The sequence below is a fragment of the Pyrus communis genome, chromosome 3 (assembly GCF_041283825.1).
Source record: "Pyrus communis isolate YQ-2024b chromosome 3, ASM4128382v1, whole genome shotgun sequence".
NCBI lineage: Eukaryota > Viridiplantae > Streptophyta > Magnoliopsida > Rosales > Rosaceae > Pyrus > Pyrus communis.
This window is the reverse complement of record NC_142567.1, coordinates 22,634,979-22,657,027: the sequence shown is the minus strand read 5'-3', so window position 1 is coordinate 22,657,027 and position 22,049 is coordinate 22,634,979. Positions and strand designations below refer to the sequence as shown.

Sequence of the window (22,049 nt, the reverse complement as noted above, 5' to 3'; positions counted from 1 at the left end):
AGTGATCCTTAAATGTATATTCTCATCCCTACCTAGCGCGAGGCCTTTCGGGAGCTCAGTGGCTTCGGGTTCCGTAAGAACTCCGAACGATGACTATATCCATACTATTTATTTACACTTTTTTATTAGAGTAAAATTTTGTAGTGATGTTCTGTCAGTGAGGCCATGTGACATCCCACATTGCCCAGAGGAGTAATCCTTAAATATATGCTTCTTGTATTATGATCACTTAAACTGCTTTTCCGTAAGAACTCCGAAAGATGTGTGATCATAATTTTCTCAGACATAGTGTGACGTGTGATCATAATTTTTTCGGACATGAAGTGAGGAAAACATGACTATATCCATACTATTTATTTACACTTTTTTATTAGAGTAAAATTTTGTAGTACTGTTCTGTCAGTAAGGCCATCTCCAACAGAATGGTCCAAATATATGCTTCTTGTATTAAGCACTTAAACTGCTCTTCTAGAATTACTTGGATTTTTACTAAGGATTGATTTCAAAAATATTTTCATCAAAAACTCATTTTAAAAGCATTTATAAATAAGCTCTTATTGTGCTGCAAGTTACAAAGGAGTGGGTTGTTAATAGGAGAGTTAAAAAACTACTTAAATAAAAAATAAAAACTTTTTTCCGCTACCGGGATTCAAACCCGATTGTGATACAAAGCTCAATCCAATTTATGTGCTACAGCGGAATATTGGTGTTAGTACAAGAATTAAAAAGTTATTTAAAGTGAGAGAACTCGATGCTATTTGTGATAAATAATAAATAGGGTAAAGTGAGAGAACTCGATGTTATTTAAAGTGAGAGAACTCGATGCTATTTGGGGTTTTTTAGATCAGAGAACGCCATGACTTTGAGACGCAGTCAAAGCGGCGAAAGGACTTCACCGGCAACCATGAAAGAATCTCGTGTATGACCTCGGGCGGAAGGTTGTTACGGTTTTCCCTCAGCTCGCTTTTCATTCTCTCGAAGACAGAGAGAGAACTAATTTCTCAGCAACTTAGGGTAATTTGCTTGTTATTCTAGTCCTAGTCGAGTTTTAAGTCCTGCAGTGTTGGGTATTGAACAAGGAATCCGGCAGGGTTAAGGGTCCCTAAGCCCCATCAAAAGCTAATTAAGGAGTCTGATGTAACAGTTCACCAGAAGGACTCTAAAACTAATTTCCGAAATAATACAGAGAAATTTTAAATGAAATTAATTAGAACAATCCTTAATGCATAATTTCCGCCCGTAGGCTCTTCAAATCCCTTTTCCTCTATAAATTTTCCCTCAATTCGAATACATCTAGTTCACTGTACAATTTTTCCGGTATGCTAATCCAGTCGCTTCGTAATTAGATAAACAAGTACAATCACATGACAAAAGGTTCACATTCATGTATTTAGCGGGCCTGGAATCACAAACATGTGAGATTCATCAGAAGTGTACAATGTCTCTAAAGCAAACCTGGACGGCTGCGGTGATACTTTGTGAATCAAATTCCATGATCTTCATCCAGTTCTCAAAGTCTCCGATGTCCTGCGACACAAAACTAGCCACAAAAGAGTCAAACTATTAGCACACTCCACTCTCGAAAACTTCAGAATTTTTGGCATGCTATTGGCCAAAAAGAAAAGGTTAAAGAGCTATGTCATGGGCAGTGTTGATAGAGCAAGCGACGGAGAGCCATTGATCACTACGTTTGACAAATTGGGAAATGGTGGCATTCAGTTGTTCGCCTTCTCTGCCACAATCACTCACATTTTTCTTAATTATTTATTTGATTACTAATTCATTCAAACAGTTGAGAATCCTGGCAACAAAAAGAAACAAACCATAGATCTAATGTCGGCGGTACTGACCAGTGATTTTGTGGATTCCGAGGGAGGTATTGCGGTGCTATTGTACCAATTGGAGCACAGAATCTTCTAGTTCCCCTGGCTTTGTCTTGGACAAGCAGGATGCCACTGGAGCATGTTCTAGGGGAAGAGATGCTGGTGAATACATGCTTGGAAGAAACTTCTCGGAGAGTGAGCTGTGCTGACTTCTTAACAACCCGGTTTAAGGTGGGTTAAGGGGGGTAACTTTTAAAGCCTGTTTATCTGCAACAATAAAGTAAACACTGGATCAGATTTTATTTTTTTTTTTTCACATCGTAATCTGACAACTAAAAACTTTCCTCAAAGATAACAATACTTCTCAGTTAAAGGTAGAGATTCAACGAGTTCCAGCAGATACACTTTTATTTGATATTGAAAAGCTTCATCCAAAAACTCGTTAAAAAGATTGTTATCATATGGTCAACTAGGCTATGACTGATATGACAGTTATAATTTTTAATCCGCGATGAAATGAATATAGGGGAAACAGATATATACAAAAGATTCAAATTTATACTATTTCCTCTTCAAATCCAATTTGGCAGATGCACTTATCAAAATCCAACGCAGAAAAGTATAACCACACCAGATGCCAACCGCATATAGGCTGGCTCTAATTTAGGCAGTAGCCCACATTAACAATACTGGCAGTCGGTAGATTTGCGCAGATAAGATCAAAGTAAATGGGAGATGTGCTCACAATCAATGACACTACCTGATTTGAGCATGAACAGTCAGATCTCCATAGTCATCTTCAAGAACATATAGAAGCTTCCTGTAAGCATGCCCATTGAGAAGGTCTTTCTCTTCCAATTCCTTCAACAACTTCATTGCCTCTCCAACCCTTCCTTGTCTGCAGATTTCATCAAGTACTGTCTTATAAGTAATGAATTCAGCTGATCTTCGATTCTCAATCATCTCCCACAGATACTTCAGTGCCTCCTCAACCTCTCCATGAAGAGCCAAAGCGTTCACAAGCGAGTTGTATGATTTACTACTTGGCATAAACCCTTTGCTCTTCATTTCATTGCACAGCTGCTTAGCATTGTGTGTTCGGCCTTGGCAACATAACCCATGGATGAGATAATCGTAGGAAAACGAGTTTGGTGTGCATTTATAGACCACATCCATCTGATGGAATATTCTAAGTGCATCATTGAGATGAAGGGAAAGTACATAACCCTTAATCATAGAATTCAAAGAGTAAATATCAGGCTCAATCCCATCATTCACCATTTGCCGAAACAGACACCTGGTGGTCTCCATATACATGTGATTTATGTAAGAATTAGATCCCCTACTCAAAAAGGCCGTAAAAAGAATATTATATGTCCTAATTGAAGGCCTACACTCCATGTTTCTGCTGTTCCTCATGTGTTTAAATATATTGACAGCTCTAGTCAACTTCCGGGCTTCCGTCAAAAAGTAAATAATGGAATTGTAAAGCGCCTCAGAACCAATGTAAGAAATAGCAAGCACTTGGTTGACAACATCATCCATTTCTTGATACATTTTAGCTACGCCAAGTTTCTTGATCGTAATGTGATAAGTAGAAACATCGTGTTTGAACCGTGGCTGTTGTGATGCCCAATTGAACAACTCTAAACACACAAAAGGATTGTCTTGCTGAGTTATAACATTGCAAAGTTCTTCAGGTGTAAATCTAGGCAACAACTGGGATAAGGCCCTTTGAAACTGGACTTCATCAAGAGTCGATTTATTGGATTCCGATCTCTTACGCTCTCTCCTTCTAAAAGATCGCAATGGGGGCTTGGTCGAGTAATAATTACACAGCAAAAACTGCTCATATATACCAAGATATCCATTTGAAGCGATTTTGGGAACTGGGTCAATTTGGGTTTGAATCAAATAGTGTATAGGCCTCAAAGTGCCAGTGATGGAATTCAAACTATAAGAAAGAACATCCATTCTAAAGCAATATCTACGAACGGAAATCATATTACTGAATGGTTTACCGCAAGATGGAAGCACCAAGTTTCGTACTACTGCACTTCTTAATTTGGTTGTGCCTCCTTACGCATTATGAACGTTTAGCCCAAAAACTGAAATCACAAACACAAATCATCAAAGCTCAATCAGACAATTAATTTCAAACAATGAAACATATAAACCGAAAAGAAGTACATTCTCGTATCAGGAAAACATGGCCTTCCATCATCAAACAGATTTTTTTTTTTTTTTTTTTGGTGGAAACACAAAACATGAAATTATTGCAAAACCTTATTGGAAATTAGATCTTTCTATAATCACATACATGATTACGGAAAATCAAGCTAACCCAGAATCCAAATTCCAAAAAACAAATCCACAAATTACAAAATTCTCCAACTTTAATCTGAAAACTGACTGAAAACCACAAAACAGATGCAAAATAACAGCCGCCTTAGGTTCAAAATAAAACAGAATAAAGAAAAAAAAAGATAATTCATGAAAAATGGTTGAATACCCAACCAATAATCTCGATGGAAACATTGAACGCAACAGTTTCCAGGGGAAACAGAAACAAAAATACAGATTATTATTATTATTATTATTATTACTTGTAGGTTTAATTCATATTTCGCTTTTTCTTGGCAATCAAACAGGTCGTAAGGAAATCAAGACAAGTTGAGAAGAGATTACCTGAAAAATAAGAGTGCTACTCTGTCAGTGACCGAGTGCTTGGTTGCTGAGTATCGATGAGAAATGTAACTTCAGTACTCTACCAGGAGATTTTACCACACTGGAGTCTGGAAGTGGTCTAAAAGCAACTCCGCCCTTGAGTGGTAATTGCTAGGGCTATTGGGCAATTAGCAATTATTGCTTTAGTGAATAATAATTAACTGAGTGCATTGATATTCCGTAAATAAATTTTTGGGCAATTGAAATTAAAATTTTATTTAAAAAATAATAATAAGTTTAATTTCAAATAAAATTTGTAACCAATTCCGTTACATCACATCACATGTTATCATTTGAAATTACAATCTCATTCCAATCATGCCCCGGTTCATATTCCTAAGTTTTTTTTTCTTTTTTTTTTTGCATTTATTTATATATTTTTTAACATTTTTAAATTTGGATGACATTTTATTTTCAATCCAGAGGTTGTACCACATGGACAACAAGTCTTTTACATTTTTTTTATTTTCAAAATCATGATTAGAAATAACTGTTGAATTTAAGAAATCCAACGGCCCAAATTCAAAGACTGCTGTAACGCGAACCCGTCACTTGGGTTTTTGCTGGTTGGATAATTGCGCCCCAATTGAGCAGTTAGGCCTTCTCCTATTGGGAGGGTAGAATTACTCTAACTTTATGAGTATATCTCAAGTTCTCAAGCCCCGTTTATCCCATTATTCTCCCTCCTCTTAGCAGCTCTATCTCAAAGTTTTGCACCTCCTTCATCTTTATCTCGCCCATTTCACGAAATTTTAGTAGCTCTTATTTCTAGTGATTGAGTCATCTATATCACGCTGAATTTCTTTCTTTCTCATATTTGGTCTCTCTGATGTTGGATTTGGTCATGGCAAAGGTAAATGGCAACAAGAAATCATAGGTTTCATAAAAAGTACTTTGATATACTGATATTATGTAAAGATTTAAGCGATATTTACCAATAACCTACTTTCGACGAACACCAATAGTGTCTTTAACTTGCATACAGATTCATAACACGAAATTTGTTGTATATAACCAGAAAAAACCTCTATTAACAATTCATTATATATTGAATTTTATTTTGTCAATTGGTTGATGTGGAATTTTAATGTGGTGCCACCATATAGTTCCACGTTGGTGATTAATTTTTTATTGCAAGCCCAAACAACTCTTTGGGCAAGTAAAGACCCAATGATTGAGGCCCAGTTCATACAACTTCACACATACAATTGTGTTTTGGGTATTGGATATCATATCGAAACATTAAAGAAAATTATTGACGAAAAATTAATAAATATATGTGAGAGATAAAGATAAATGTGTGAATAACATTATCATTTCAATATTTCTACATCATGAAAGCAAGTAATTACGATAGTAAAATTCAACAAAAAAATATAACTGTAAAAGATTTATTTTTTATTTTTTTTAATTAAATTTTAAAGCAAACTTATTTATAAAATAGGATAATTAAAATCTTGAATAAAAATGCAACCTCGATCAACAACTATTTAACAGTAAAACAATCACACTAAAAAACTTATCATGAACGCTTCCCGCTCAAACCTCAAAAGAATTTGAAGTAAAATGAAAGTTATAGTGATACCTGATACAAGGACGTTGTAAATGTAATCAAAATAGTGTGATCCGAGGATGTTAAATTTTTAATAAATTTTCTTCTATTTATTAAAATAATGATATTGAAGGATGTCGTTACCGGAAAAATTGTGAAACGGGATTACTGAATTCAGAATATGCCAGCGCAGCACATTATGTAATTGGCAAGCAAACACTTACAACCGTCCGATCAAAAACTCAATCATCCAAAGGCGGTGAGTAAAACCCTAACCACAGTATCCCCATTTCCGCCTATTTAAAATTCACGAGGCTCTCACTTTAGACATCCTCTGCCATTTCTCGCTCTTCGCACTCTGAAGTCGGCGAGATAAACAATCCCCTGAAGCTTCCAGTCTGCTTCTTCCAGGTTCGCTCAGATCTCTGTCTCTTTGTTGCAGATTTTGTTATTTATTTAATTAAATCCTTTGCGATTCTATTTGTTCGATTTAATTCTGGTTCCTTTTAGATGTTAATTTCCTGAATTATTTTTTTTTGAAAATTTTAGGGGTTTTTTGTTCGTTTGCTGATGAATTGGTGAATTGGGTTCCGGTTTTTGTTTGAGATTTGTGATTAGATCTAGATTTCTGTGTGAATTGCAAGTGGGTTTTAGGGTTTTCGTATATCTAATGCAACACTGTTAGAGAATTTATTTATTTGGTTTAGAGTTTTGATTCTGGGTCTTTTTAATTTGTTCAGATATGGGTTTTGATGTTTGTTTATTTGCTGATCGGATACAATCACGCATGTGTTACATTAATATTTTAATAATCTTGATTTTTATTTTAATATTCTTTAATGGTTTACTATTGTTTTTGTTCTGGTGTGTAGATTTGATCAGTTCCGTGAAACTGCTTCCTTGAAGCAATAGTAATAGTTGTGGCGTTTTGAAAATCTGACGCTCAATATGTTTTGTGTATTTTGTGGAATTTCTGGAGCAACTATATATTGCCCTCGTATTTTGTTAGGAGCATCTAAACGACTCTGTATTTGGATAATCATTTAAATTGATTCCGTTGTAGCGTTCTTATATGGTCTGCTGTATGTGTTGTTTGGCTGACTGACTGATTTATTTTTTTTAATCTGTTTGATATTTCAGTTCTGTTGCTGATAATCCGTCATGGGTAAAGAGAAGTTCCATATCAACATTGTGGTCATTGGCCATGTCGACTCTGGCAAGTCAACCACCACTGGCCACTTGATCTACAAGCTTGGTGGTATTGACAAGCGTGTGATCGAGAGGTTCGAGAAGGAGGCTGCTGAGATGAACAAGAGGTCATTCAAGTATGCCTGGGTGTTGGACAAGCTCAAGGCTGAGCGTGAGCGTGGAATTACCATTGATATTGCCTTGTGGAAATTTGAGACCACCAAGTACTACTGCACTGTCATTGATGCTCCTGGACATCGTGACTTTATCAAGAACATGATTACGGGAACCTCCCAGGCTGACTGTGCCATCCTCATCATTGACTCCACCACTGGAGGTTTTGAAGCCGGTATTTCCAAGGATGGTCAGACCCGTGAGCATGCTTTGCTTGCTTTCACTCTTGGTGTCAAGCAAATGATTTGCTGCTGCAACAAGGTGAGCCTTATATATCTTGTGTCAAATGCATTTCAAATTTTATATTGTTTGGTATTTCATTGTTTTTATATTGCAATTGTATATTGAATATTTTACTACGATGATACTTCAATTGGTATTGGATGTCAGCTATTATTGCTGTGATTTCACAAGCAGTTCTAACTCATGTCACACAATGTCGATTATTGTGTACAGATGGATGCCACCACTCCCAAGTACTCAAAGGCAAGGTACGAAGAAATTGTGAAGGAAGTGTCGTCCTATCTCAAGAAGGTTGGCTACAATCCAGATAAGATTCCCTTTGTCCCCATTTCTGGGTTTGAGGGTGACAACATGATTGAGAGGTCCACCAACCTTGACTGGTACAAGGGTCCCACCCTTCTTGAGGCTCTTGACCAGATCAACGAGCCCAAGAGGCCCACAGACAAGCCCCTCCGGCTTCCACTTCAGGATGTGTACAAGATTGGTGGTATTGGTACCGTCCCTGTTGGACGTGTTGAGACTGGTGTCATTAAGCCTGGTATGGTGGTGACTTTTGGCCCAACTGGGCTAACTACTGAGGTCAAGTCTGTTGAGATGCACCACGAAGCTATGCTGGAGGCCCTTCCAGGTGATAATGTTGGATTCAACGTGAAGAATGTTGCTGTCAAGGATCTCAAGCGTGGTTATGTTGCTTCCAACTCCAAGGATGATCCTGCAAAGGAGGCTGCTAACTTTACCTCTCAGGTCATCATCATGAACCACCCGGGGCAGATTGGACAGGGATATGCACCAGTTCTCGACTGTCATACCTCCCACATTGCTGTCAAGTTTGCTGAGCTTGTGACAAAGATTGACAGGCGATCTGGCAAGGAGCTTGAGAAGGAGCCTAAGTTCTTGAAGAATGGTGATGCCGGATTTGTGAAGATGATTCCAACAAAGCCCATGGTTGTTGAGACCTTCTCTGAGTACCCACCGCTTGGACGTTTTGCTGTGAGGGACATGCGCCAGACTGTTGCAGTTGGTGTCATCAAGAGCGTTGAGAAGAAGGATCCAACTGGAGCTAAGATCACCAAGGCCGCTGCTAAGAAGAAGTGAACCGCTCTGGTTCATCAGATTTCCGCAGGCGAAATCTCCTATCCTAATAATAATAGTCGGAAAAACTTCTCTACTAGTATTTCGATGGATTGCTCGTTGCGTAATTTGTTGTTGTTGTCGTCGTCGGGCATTCATTCTCAGAATTGGGTGCTCGACCGGCGGTGGCGATGCTAGTGTGTTCTTGTGCTGTCTCCTCCGTTGAGAGTCTAGGTGCTCTGGGTTTTTCCCAGTGCGGCTAAAAGCTTTTGTGACTGGTTCTTGCTACTCTCGGTATAAAAACTTAGCGTCTAATAAATATATTCTTGTGGTATTTCATATTTCGTACCTAGCATGTGATTTTACCAGCTCCTTTTTATATGGTATTGAAGGCTGAAGCAGCATATGCGTCGGGGATAATTATATTATCTCTGATGACCAAACTTTGATCTCCGGCAAGCTCCGACTGCAGTGAATGTGGTCCTTCGATGATGTCTTGTATGGGGATATGTTGTAGAATGTTGTTTATTCTTTTTGTCTTGATAGTTTCAGTACGGAGAGCAATTTACATGAAATGGTTTTACCGCAGCATAGCTGCCGGCTTGGTCAAGTAATATATTGTTGCATCAAAAGTAACTTACAACAATATGTTATTGGATCTAACCCGTTTCATTTAGCTCATTCTCTTCTATGATAATCAGACTCAGACTTGTATGGGGTTTGGTGTGACCTTGGGTTTGCATTAGATCACAAGTGGGTGGAGTGTTATTGGACGGTGTACGTTGCACTTTGACATCAACATTTGTGTCAAGGGACGATCCTTGGGCTGGGATAAGCGACTCAGTTTGGCTTCAACATTTTTACAATGAAAACGCCTTAAGCTTAATGACAAGGCAATTTTACCTTGTGAAGCCCCTCGAGGCAAGGCAATGTTGCCTTGTTATACCACTTTTGAGGCAACATTTTCCTGTTGCCTCGTCATTGGAGAGGTGAAATGCCATTGAGACTCAAGGGTTTATAGTCGGAAAGGGATCCTTTCCATATCTCTTCCACCAAATCCACCCAATCAATCAATTCGGACCCTTGAAATTTGATCAAATGGCTACAAACAGATGACCATTTTAAAAAGTTATAATAATTTTAGCCGTTAGATCAAATTTCATAGGTCTGAATTAGGTGATTTGGTGGATTTTGGTGGAAGAGATCCGAAGAGGATCTCTTTCCTTTATAATTAGTTTTTATTTGACTTGCCAGATTATGTGGTCCAATAAAAACACGACATGTGTTAGATATTTAAGTTTTATAACCAAGTAACCATACTCTTTTCTCTTAGGTTTTCTAGCCAAAATGATCCCTAAGATTTGCATAACTCATCACTTTGGTCCTTAAGATTTAAAATCAATAAAAGTGGTTTATGAGATTGTCCACCATCAATCATTTTGGTTATTCCATGAAAAATTATGTTAAATAAGGATCACAATGACAAAACTACCCTCATTTTAGTAAACAATATATTTTGACAAAAATTGAGGGTATTTTTGTCATTTTATGCTTATTTTATGGAGATTTTTCACGAAATGACCAAAATTATTAATAGTAGATAATCTCACTGACTAAAGTGAGAAGTTATGCAAATCTCAAAGACAATTTTGGCTAAAAAGCCTTTCTCTTATTAAACCCATTACCAAACAGAATCCTCCTCCTCCAACCAGTTTGCAAGACTTTTGTTTGATCCTGGGTTTAAAGGGTTGGTTTGCATTTGGTTACAAAGATGGCAAAGTGTTGTAATCGACAAACGTCTTAAACCATCACGCACACAAGTCAGTACTTTGGGTACTCGCCAATGAGTACTCAAGTATTATTTTTACTAAAAGCACATTTATTTATTTTCCTTCTGTTGATATTAAATATATGCGTAATTCATCTCCTAACTTCAAAGTTGACACAACTTTTTCGTTTCTCATAATCAATTTCAAAAGAATAACCATTCGTCTATTCATTTAATGTACTTTTTCAATCTTAAACAGTAAACAAGACGTATGTTTTTAAATGATCTAATGAAGTATAGAGGTACATATTTTTTTTACTAGTAGTCACCATCAGATGACTGGGATCGATAGTAAGGAAAGCCTACCCAAACCATATTCCTCACACTTAATTGGCACCATTTCTGGCCCACAATCATGCACGCCAGCACTCGTCTTTCACATGTCCCATTTACTCACTCATTTGACACCGCTACCAAACCCTCGTTGACCAAGAAATTTTCAGTATGCCAGGCAAACAGTTCGGTACATTAAATATAATAATTTAATTTATTAAAATTTATTTTATCAAATTTCCAACCAATCATATTATTTATACTAAGCTGTATTTCTAACGTACTAAAAAATATCTCCTTATTGATGACCCTTGCCAATGGCCGCCATAGCCCCACTTACCACAACATTATCCTCGATAGGACTGATTATTCTATAGACACTAGTCATGCACATGGGAATATCTGTTGTACAAAACATCACATACCCTCTCAAGTACGAAAAATACTTCCTTATCCTCCATGGCTTCTGTGTCTCTCTTCACGTTTAATCACATGAGAAGGGGAGAGAAACATACACTGCAACGTACATAGGATTAGAGAAGGGTTTTTTTTTTTTTTTTTTTTTTTTGGTTAAATAGACTTTTTTGTTTACATTACAATATATTTACACTAAAATTGGAAGCGACGCAATAATATCAATAAATAAGAGATAAGACTCCATTATAGAACGCAGACTTGACTCGTGACACTTCTTCCTCTGTAATTTGATAAGATGCAAACGTTTGGAAGTGGAGTCTAAGGGCCGACCATGAGAACCTAGACATGCGGCAAGTTCCTCAAATGAATCGTTCATACCTAAAAGAAATTGAACTCCTTTCCTTAAGAAGTATAAAGCAATTTAATTTATTTATATATATATATATATATATATAATTAAAAGTAAGGAACTGACCTATGTTTTTTTTTTTATTCAAACTTTGACATGCGTTTTTTATGTGCTACGATGTCAAATTATCAAAGAGACGGGCCAAAGACCCGCTTCTAACAACACTGATATTGTCTCCAACTTGTAATTATCACATACACAATCAGTTGTATGATTTTATCACAAAATAACTCAGTATTAGTAGGAATAGGATTAGGATATTTAAACATTTTTTTTCTTTCTCTTGCCAATGTAAGATATTCAACACACAAATCCGCCCTCTAAAAATATTGTATCACTTAAAGGGAAAGTACTTCATTAAAATTTTACTGAGGAATTCAAAAAAAGTATATGTAACACCACCATATTAATCTATGTGACACCCCGATTGATTCTCCCGATTTATTCTCGACAAAGCAATTGGAAAGTGTATGAATAACAAGTGGTCATGAGACCAAATTCGCTACTAGAAGGTTCCCATTGCTTTTGTTCACTAACTCATCTAAAATCGGAGTTGGGGAGGAAAGTAGGAGAAAGGATTTTTCTCACCTACGAAAAGTAAGTCAAAATCACACAAAATACTAGCAAGAGTACAATGATATTGTAGTATAGATGCTCATGTAAAGTCGTTCTCCTCAATGATTATTTTAATAATTTATGTAAAAACAATTCCTATTCAATTACTTAAAACTGAAAATTAAGAAAGAAGTTTTTGAATTTGGTTAATATTAAAAACGAATTTTAATTAAACACAAATAATAAATTTGGCCAAAACTAATATGATAAAAGAAAAGAGTTTTAAATACCAATTTATAAAAGCATTAGGGTTCCACCATCACCTAGCAATCCTCTAAATTTCTACCAATTACTTATGATCTACACATGCCACTTTGAAGGTTAAGTTTTCCTAATTTATATTCTACTTGGAACCTCCAACATAGAACGTATATCTAATATGCAATTCGTCCGGACGTTCAAATCAAATATGAACATGAGAGACTCATTATGTTTTATGAAAACCCTTTGAAAAATCATGCAACCTTTAAGACATGGTGTTCATCTTAAATGAAATTACAATTATTAACCACAAGAAGCCAGTGTCAATTTCAGGAAACCTTCCGACCAAAATTGCATCAAATTACTTTTCTAAAGATCCTAATGGTGATAAGGCATTAAGACAATTAGATAGTTTAAAATGGTGATTAATAATTCAAAGCGTGCATGCATTCAATCATAAGCAATTAAATAAAAATTACATATTAATGCTAAGGATCGTGGCTTCGTCCTAACAAAAGAATTTAGTTACGAACAATCATAAAACAAAATATTATTAAGAACATGGAAGGAAAACATCTTGAAAATAAACTTCCAAAGCTCTCTAAAGTATTGCGCGTGTTCTCCTCCTCTCTCTTTTCTCTAACCTTAATGGCTAAATATCTTTATTTATAGTACTACCAAATAAAACCCTAAAAGTCTTAGAATAAAACTAGGAAACATAATAAAATAATAAAACAGAAAATAAAAGATTTCCTATTTAAATTAAAATTCAGACTTCTCAGAAAATTAGCCTTTTGACCAACCAAATCAACTCAATTTGGTCCCAAAAGGTCTCTTTTGAAAGCTGGAGACGTACCCTACAAATCCGCAGAATGAATGTTCCTCAAAATATGCTATATTGACCTCCAAAATACCCAAAATGTCCAAAAACGTCAATCTAGAAAAACTGCGCGCTTGGCCTTTAATTCATTACCACAACCAAACGGCTAAGTAGAAAAATCTAAAACTTTGATATAATCATCTTGAAAGACTTACGAATAACCTCCAAGTGGAATCACTCCGATCGGTAACATGTCAAATGGAAGGCAGGGGGAGAATGGGTTGTGGGGGTGGGGGAGAGAGGGGGCAGGGTGGTAGGTTAACAATACTATCTTCAAGTAGACGGAAAAGGTCTAGCTGGTACAGGGAGGGAAGTGGTCTAGTTGCTTGGTACGGGAGGGAAGTGATCTATTTGAAGGACCACGTGAACTAAAAAAGGGAGTTGCAAGACTAAATCGTTACTAGTACGCGTATAAAATCAGATATCATAATTCCTTCAAATTACATAATAGTTTTATGTCTAATTTGAATAAATGATCCTCGTAGTAATATGATAGTTGGAAGGTAGCTTCCGTTATAAAATAATATGAAAACAAATGTGAAAAATAAGAAAACGAGTGCTTGAAATTCATTTCCAAATAAACTTCTATTTGCGTTTCAACAAGAACTTAAACTTGAGAAATGATAACAAACGCTCTTTTTGTTTTCCTTTGATTCAATCAATTTAACAGCTAAAAATAAGGAGTTTTAACTCAGAAACAATTTTTGAGTCTCAAATAAAAAATTATTGTTTGGTAAGACTATTTTTAAAAAGTAAACTTAAAACAACTTAAAAAATTATCTTACTTTAAAAAACATGAAAAAGTCGCCACATAGTACTACGGTCTAATGGTATTTCTCTTTACTTGAAAGTGAGAGGTTTTATGTTCGATTCTTGTCAAAGATGAATTTGAACTACATTATTATTAGTCCATTATGAGACTTAGCCCTCTCTCCCACTCCCTTAGTGTAGATAATATATTTTGCTCAAAAGAAAACAAACACAAAAAAATCAGTTTTTAAACTCTTCTCTCTCCATCTTTTCTTGTTATCCCATCTCTTCCTATCTGATTTTTCTCTCCTCTCTCCCAGGGGTGGGCAAGTCCGGTTCGGCCCAATTCCACTCTCAAACTGGAATCAAAATATAAAAATATCAACAGTTCAATTCGATACGGTTTCATTCAAATTTATTATTAAAACCGTATGGTTCGGTTCACGATGATTCTAGTTCGGTTCATACCAGTTTGTGGTTCTAACTAAAATTACATATATTTTTTTCGAATCATTTACTTCTTTGGTTTATTTTCAAATAATGACGAACAATACTACTTCCTACAACACTCTTAAAAAAAATAAATTCTAAAATTGGTAAACCATTAGAAAACATGAAGCAGAGCTTATAAGAAAGAAAACTTATGTTATGGTATTATGAGGTGGGGCTACGTGCTGAGATTAGGGGTGGTTCGGTATGGGATACCATACCGAAACTAGTATCCCGAATCCTAAACCGAATTTTTTCGGGACGGGAATTTGAAGACCAATCCCAAACCAAATTTTCGGGAATCCCAAATTTCGGGAATCCCGAAATATTTTTCGGATTTTGGGACAAATGGGGAATCCCAAATTGAAATATGAAATTATGAATTGTTCTTCAAATATATAATTCAAGAACACATTCATGAACTAGGAATTTCATTTCATTCACACTACCATTTAATTGAACACTGGCATGCTTGACTCTTTTTATCATAGTCAAAATTCAAATTAATTAAACTTTTTTTGCAATCTATTGAGACACAAAAGAATCAAGCCTTCTGAAATCATCAGCCATGACAGCAGCAATAATAAAATCCACATGAATATCAAACAGAACATGAAAAATATGCAAGGTGTAGGGCATTCTAGGTTGTTGAGCATGAATTAGAAACTACTAGCATCAATTATAAAAGAATAATATATATATATATATATGTATAAATATAAATATATATATAGTAATTAATATTATATATTTTCGGTTTGGTATGGGATTCCCGAAATATCGAGAAGCCAATCCCGAATCCCATACCGAAATTTTGGGATTGGTTCGGGATAGCATCCCAAAAATTTCGGGAATTTCGGTTTGGAAAATTTTTGGTTTGGGATCGGGATTTTTTCGGTTCGGTTTGGGATTTTCGGGAATTTTTTCCACCCCTAGCTGAGATGATGAATCAGGACAATAAATGGAAAAAAAAAATGAAGAAGAGAACTAAAGAAAATGGAAAAGTGGTGCCACGCAAAAAAAGAAGAGATGAAGAGATGAAGAGATGAAGAGATGAGAAAAATAAACAATGATGCCAGGTTTTTTTTTTTGTTTTTTTTTTCTCTCTCTCTCTATATGTTCTAATTTTTCTCTCTCATCTTCCTTTCTCTCATATTTTCTGATTCTTTGTTAGGCCTCTTCCTAGATCTGATATTCGTGTCATGTTTTTCATATTCATCTCGTTTTTGTGATATACCTGATATCTTAACGGGTTATATCGTGTAACACACATTAAAGTAAATGGTAATATGATCCGATCCGAAATCGACCTGTTAATATTATCAGGTAATATAACCCGACCCGTTACCCGTTAAAGAAAATATATTTAAATCAATAAATAATGAAAATGAAAACATAATTTGACCCCAAAAAATAGAAGACATAATACTAAATTCATATATGCATACCACATTGTCACATAAATATTACTTCAAAACATTAAAAAAAAAAACAAACATTTGTCTTTCAAGTATTACATAATTCAAAATAAGAGCCTAATGAAAAAAAACATTAGTACATAAATAGAAAATACCAAATGTTAAAGGATATGCAAAATGAAGGGAGTTGTGTTTAAAGATTGAGGAACCTGACACATTTATATATGCTTTCACATTTTTTAGACTTGTACATTAATAATTATGAATTTTACTTTCTTTTGAACTCCCTTAAAAATACTATTCATGAGGATTTGTATAGTTTTAAAAATTCAAACGACGATGTACCCATAATTAAAGCATAGAGGATGCGATCACGAGCCTTTACATATTTTTTCACATTTTTTCGCACTTGTAAATTAATTATTATATTTTTAATGTATTTGGTATTTTTAAATGGAAACGAATCCCCTCCGAATCCAAAGGAACTGAGCGCATGGATCAAATGATTCAAGTCATTGAAATTTGATCCAACGGCTACAAACAGGGAGCCCCTCTAAAAATTATAATAATTGTAGTCGTTTGATCAAATTTCAATGACTGAATCATTTGATCATTGAGCTCAATTCCTTTTGGTCCATAGGGGATCCAGTTCCTTTTTAAATTACTTAATATTTTTATTTTGATGTGTTTTAAAAATTTTTAATCACTCTTCACCTATAGTATACTATAAAAATAAATAAATAAAACTTAAATTTTTTAAATTTATATAAAATAATTATACAATAATACACATTTAATATATAGTATATAAAATATACACTATGATTATTATATTTTATAGTAAATTTGTTTAGTAATTTAAGAAATTAGAATCATCGAAATAATTTTTTTTCTTAACGTATCGAAATGGGTTACTCACTGTTACATTCATGTAAATCTTTTAAAGACCTATTATTAAGAAGTTCTTATCGTGTGATCTGTTAACGATCCAATTAATTATCGTGTTGATCCCTAATCTATTATTTTCGTGTCGTTTACATATCATGACAAAGAATCATGTTAAAAATTGTCTAATCTGCCTCCTTCTCTCTTGTCTCTCTCACTCTAGATTCTCTCTCCTCTATCCATGTCCCCTTCTTTTGATCTTCTCTCTTCTTTCTCTCCGCCTTTCTCATTTATTTAATTGTTATTTGAAAATAATTATGAATTTTATACCGAAATTTATTTTGAGTCTTATAAAAAACTGTTCTAAAAAATAGTTTAAACAAATATTTTTTGAAATGATAAATTCCCTAAAAGAAATGGGTGAAAATCACCTCGTTGTGAACTTTTCTTTTTTCTGGTCAAAACAGTAATTTGAACTTGGATCAAATTCAAAACATGGATGGATGGATGGATGGATGCTCATGCTCATGTGATAAGTCTTCGTTCTTTGTCTGCACAATGGTACAGCAAGGTGTGCAGAGAAACAGTCCATAACCAAACCAGCAAACAAGAAGAATTGACATATCAAAGGCAAAGATGATCAGTTTCCCAAAAAAATAAAAAAATAAAAAAATAAAAAAATAAAAAAATAAAAAAATAAAAAAATAAAAGGAAAGAAAAAAGGGCAAAGATCCCAAAACCCTATAAAGCAAAAAGTCCAAAAAAAACCCAGATCAAACATAGACTCCAAATATATGTTATAAAAATTCATCAAACCCCACATACATTAATCCAAAGTAGGTCCATAAACACATAGATTAATTAAGATTAGATTCAATTAGCTAATTTAAGCTAAAGGTAATTGAGTCTATGCGGCTTTTGCAGTGCAAGCCAAATAACTGCAACACAGATCATGTAGTGCAGTTGCTAGATCTCCATCATCTTCCTTGATCTCTTCTGCTGCAACTCTTTCACTTGTTCCTTCAAAACCCACTTCTTGATTTGCATGCAGAGCTGCCCTAGCTTGTGATCTCTTCCTTTTCACGGCTTCCCTTCTGCGATCATGATCTGCCATCCTAAAACAAAAACACCCCCATAAAAAAGAAGAAAAAAAAAATCAAAAACCCAAAAAACATATTCTTAAGAAAAAACAGAAAGAGAGCTTTAGAGAGAGAGAGAGAGAGAGAGAGAGAGGAAGAGGAAGGAAGGAAGTATACATACTCTTTAGAAAAGGTAAGATGGTGATGGGACATCCCTGAAACACAGAGAGGAAGGCCAAAACTTCCATGGAGGGTTAACATGGACTGCATTTTTCTCTCTCTTTCTATTTTTTTGGGTCTTTTCTGGAGGAGAAAATAAAAGGAGAACTTTTGAGAAATTCTTGTATGTAATTTGGCGAATTTTGGGCAAATATAAATGCAAAAGGGGGGTTGATGATCTATCTAGATGCAGACAAGAGTCTGACAGTGTAGAAGGGATGGGCAATATTTATGGTGTGCGGGTAATGGTTGGTATTTATGTTTATGTTCATACTTTCATATCCATTTATATTCATATCCATATAACTACTATCCGTTGGGTAATTGCATAAACGGTTATACCCATACCTATAACTGTTTATAAACGTTTAACCATACTCATAACCGTGTACCCATAACTGTGTACCCATTTGATCATAACCGTTTACCCATTTAGCTATAATCATTTACCCGTTTTTCCTTTTTACCCATTTACCCATTTTTTTCACCCGTCTACATGCTTTTTTTAACAACTTGAAAATTACAAAAGAAAAATTTGTCATAATTTTCGTTTTTTGACAATTAAACACCGTTACAGATACATTTTAGCATGCATTTCCCTATCTTAATCATTTAAGTTCTCATACAATTCTAATAATTGAAATAATAGTTTACAAACGGTATTTTTTTGTTACACCCAAGCAAGTCTTTAATTATAATTCATATGATTACAAAATAAAGCTTCTAAAAACAAAAAGTAGTCATTATCTTGAATACTAGATGATTCAAAGCTCCAAAATATTCCAAAACTAAATACTTTTGAACACTAATGTTTTAGCACGTTCAATTACAAAGTCTCATCAACTCGTTGTCACCAAAAGAGGCCTATAAAAGAAATAAATTGAATTAGTATCCAATTTAGGAACACTGACACTAATTAGCATGAATCAACACAGAAGTAAGTGATCACAGAAGATTTACATTGTACACTCAGTTATCAGGAAAAAAAAAAAAATAGGCAAACAAAAGTGGAGTACCAAATCAATTGAGTTAGTATCACCATTCATCAATATGCATAATCAGAAGGTTTACATTCCATGATTTTTCACACGCCCATATGCATAAATTCAATTAGTATCACCAATAACTCCAAAGTTAAAAACAAAAATAAAGATTAGTTTTTACCACATTCACATCAGTATTATCATCGAATGAGGAATCTTCAACACGAGGGTTTTTATTTTTATTTTTAAATTTTACATATATTAAATTAAATGGATATTCATTATAATTGCGGGTAATACCCATAACCGATGGATACCCGTTATAACCACGGGTAATACCCATAATCGCCCATTTAAATTTCACGGATAAACGGTTATACTCATAACCGTTTGTTCATTTAAACGGTTACCCATAACTGTAACAATGAACTTTAAATAAATGGATAACCGCGGTTATCCAAACCGGCCAAACCTATAAGTATTTTGCCCATCCCTGTATAGAAGACCATAGCAAAGATGCATTCTTGGGGTTTTGGCATTATACTGTACATTGTGCCACATGGTAAGGGACATGGGCTCTCATTTATTTGCCATTTGATTAATAGGCAAGTTTGGGCTGAACAATACTTGGCTACTCAAAGATGAGTATGAATTTCTACTTAATTTTTTTTTAAAATTGTTTGTTATCAATTTATAGAATTTCGTGTTTATAATCAGAACCGTTTATATTATAAATCAACTTATAAAGATCGCCTTTGCAAAAAATAATTAAAACTAAGGTTGTATGGTCATTAAACTGTTTAAAAACAAATTAACGGTATTGGTAAAAGTATTACGAACTGCCTATGTATTTGCTATAATAAATTGACTAAACGACCTTAATTTTAATTTATTTTTTGCAGAGATGATCTTTATAGTGTGATTTATAATATGAAATGTTCTAATTATAATCACAAAGCTTTGTGATTAAAACATTAAGAATTTTGAGTGGAAATTCGTACTCATCTTTGAGTAGCTAAATATTGTTCGTTTGGGCTTTTGATGTATTTGGACCTAAACTAAGCTCAATTTTTATATAAAGAGCAGTCCAATAGTTGGGAATAAGGTCCAAACACCTAACCTTTGTTTTCAGACGCTTTTAATCAGCTGAACTGCAAGATTTATGAAGACAAAAAATCGTACATTTTGCAGCTGGTGTGGTGCAAGGGAGGAAACGAATCGGTTTGGTTCGGCATGTGGTTACGTTGTTAACAACCAACTAAATAAAATCGGTTTAACTTGGTTCGATATATCAAAATTTTCGATTAGTCGTTTTGATTTTTATTTCCAAATAAATGTTTAATTCCTTTTATTGTTTTCATTTGCAAAAATTAATAAATCAAATGACCCACCCCTGGTTTAATTTGCACCATAGCAGAACGTTTAATTTGCAACCGTTAAGACATTAATACTCGAAAAATGTTAGCTACCTCTTCTCATTTCGTTCTTATTTAAAAATGTGAATTGATAATCAAAATTGTCTATTACCCAAATTGAAAATTGGTTAGTCATCTAACTGCTTTTAAATAAATTCACAATTAACCTTGAGATTGTGAATATGTGTACGACTTGCTATCCGATACATTTTCTAGTTTATTTTTTGTATTCTGGAAGGGCCACTCTCACTTTATTCAAAATGTCCGGTATGTAAGCGAGTGCTCTACGTGTTATAATATAAGTGGAGAGATATGAATAGATATATTATTTCCTCCATATATATACAGGCATGTGGAGTACCGCTTTAAAACCCGGTGTTTAGAAAAATCTCTCCAAAACTTGAACCTGCTCAACCCATATCGCAGCAGAGGCAAAAATCAAGGTACAGAGAAACTAAAACACATAATATTCTAATATCAAAACATTTCTTAACAACGCGATCCCCTAAATTACTTTCATTTACAGGAGAGCTCAAACTCGGGTGCAAATGAACGGGAATAGCAGATCAATATATGACATTCTTCAAAATTTAGAAGACTGGCAATCGGTAATGAAAGAAAAGAGGAACAATTTAGTAGAGAAAACTTGTTCATTTTCCACCAAATTTAAGCTTAAGTTAGAAGAAGAAAAAAAAAAGGGTGAATAACTGAATCCAACAAGCGAAAAGTTAAGATTTTCCTTCTTCTACAAGTAAGAGAGAAATATACTTTCATCACAGTCGGATAACTTAGTCCAAGTTGTTGAAGACATTACATGTAAATTATGTGTTCTATCTTCCAACGACGGACAGAGAAGTAATACTAGGCTAAAAACTAGTCGGTAAGTTTCCTTTTTTTCAGATTGAGGTTAAATTCTGCCCTTTTGATATGCATTCTTGAAAGACTCCAAAGTTACACGGGAGTCGGCCAACTTATGTCTTGTTTACAATCCATCCCACAATCGTCTTACCAATCAAACTCCACTAAACGCCATGAGAGCTGCCCTTTCGGAGTCGGGTGGGAATCAAACTTGGGTGTCTACAATTTTGAACACTCCCCCTTCGGGGTCTCTAGTTGGTAATATTGATGGTTGGTTTATATTTTTTGCTTACCATATGTCACCTGTGTTACCCACATGATTTGGAAGCAAAATTTTACTAATCTGTTTTATAAATTCATTGCAACAATTAACCCTGGAGGTGAAATCCTATGAATTCTGACAACATTTGGAAGCACTATTTACTCATCTTTTTTGGTAAATTTACTCATCTCCACATTTTTTACGCATGTATTTACATATTTTCTCGGGGAATTTGGACCACGCATTCAGACAAGAACAAACCCGATCAAAGGTTTTGAGTCACAATAATA

The 22,049-nt window shown here is 34.7% G+C and overlaps 3 protein-coding genes across 6 annotated transcripts; 1 reads left to right on the top strand and 2 right to left on the bottom strand.

Moving 5' to 3' along the window:
- Window positions 1–1,219: 1,219 nt before the first annotated feature.
- LOC137715107 (pentatricopeptide repeat-containing protein At2g27800, mitochondrial) lies at window positions 1,220–4,709 on the bottom strand. Of its 4 annotated transcripts, none has more exons than XR_011065515.2 (4): window positions 4,512–4,709; window positions 2,584–3,931; window positions 1,851–2,090; window positions 1,220–1,540 (listed from the first exon to the last, which is right to left on the bottom strand). XR_011065515.2 is itself a non-coding variant. In XM_068454331.2 (3 exons), exons 2-3 carry the CDS (start codon window positions 3,825–3,827, stop codon window positions 2,087–2,089), a joined length of 1,248 nt encoding a protein of 415 aa, XP_068310432.2. In that variant the 5' UTR covers window positions 3,828–3,931; window positions 4,512–4,705; the 3' UTR covers window positions 1,553–2,086. The 4 variants fall into 4 exon arrangements, 2 of the variants coding, with proteins under 2 accessions (XP_068310432.2, XP_088547474.1); XR_011065516.2 differs by lacking the exon at window positions 1,220–1,540 and adding an exon at window positions 1,553–1,732 and having other exon boundaries at window positions 4,512–4,705; XM_068454331.2 differs by lacking the exon at window positions 1,220–1,540 and having other exon boundaries at window positions 1,553–2,090; window positions 4,512–4,705.
- A 1,579-nt stretch (window positions 4,710–6,288) lies between these two features.
- Window positions 6,289–9,119, top strand: LOC137715556 (elongation factor 1-alpha). Its single transcript, XM_068454903.2, has 3 exons — window positions 6,289–6,513; window positions 7,243–7,725; window positions 7,921–9,119. The coding sequence occupies exons 2-3, from the start codon at window positions 7,264–7,266 to the stop codon at window positions 8,800–8,802; spliced, it is 1,344 nt and encodes a 447-aa protein (XP_068311004.1). The 5' UTR covers window positions 6,289–6,513; window positions 7,243–7,263; the 3' UTR covers window positions 8,803–9,119.
- Window positions 9,120–17,699: 8,580 nt separating this feature from the next.
- On the bottom strand, window positions 17,700–18,483 carry LOC137716347 (uncharacterized). Its single transcript, XM_088691347.1, has 2 exons — window positions 18,204–18,483; window positions 17,700–18,058 (listed from the first exon to the last, which is right to left on the bottom strand). Exons 1-2 carry the CDS (start codon window positions 18,290–18,292, stop codon window positions 17,851–17,853), a joined length of 297 nt encoding a protein of 98 aa, XP_088547473.1. The 5' UTR covers window positions 18,293–18,483; the 3' UTR covers window positions 17,700–17,850.
- Between the last annotated feature and the right edge of the window lie 3,566 nt (window positions 18,484–22,049).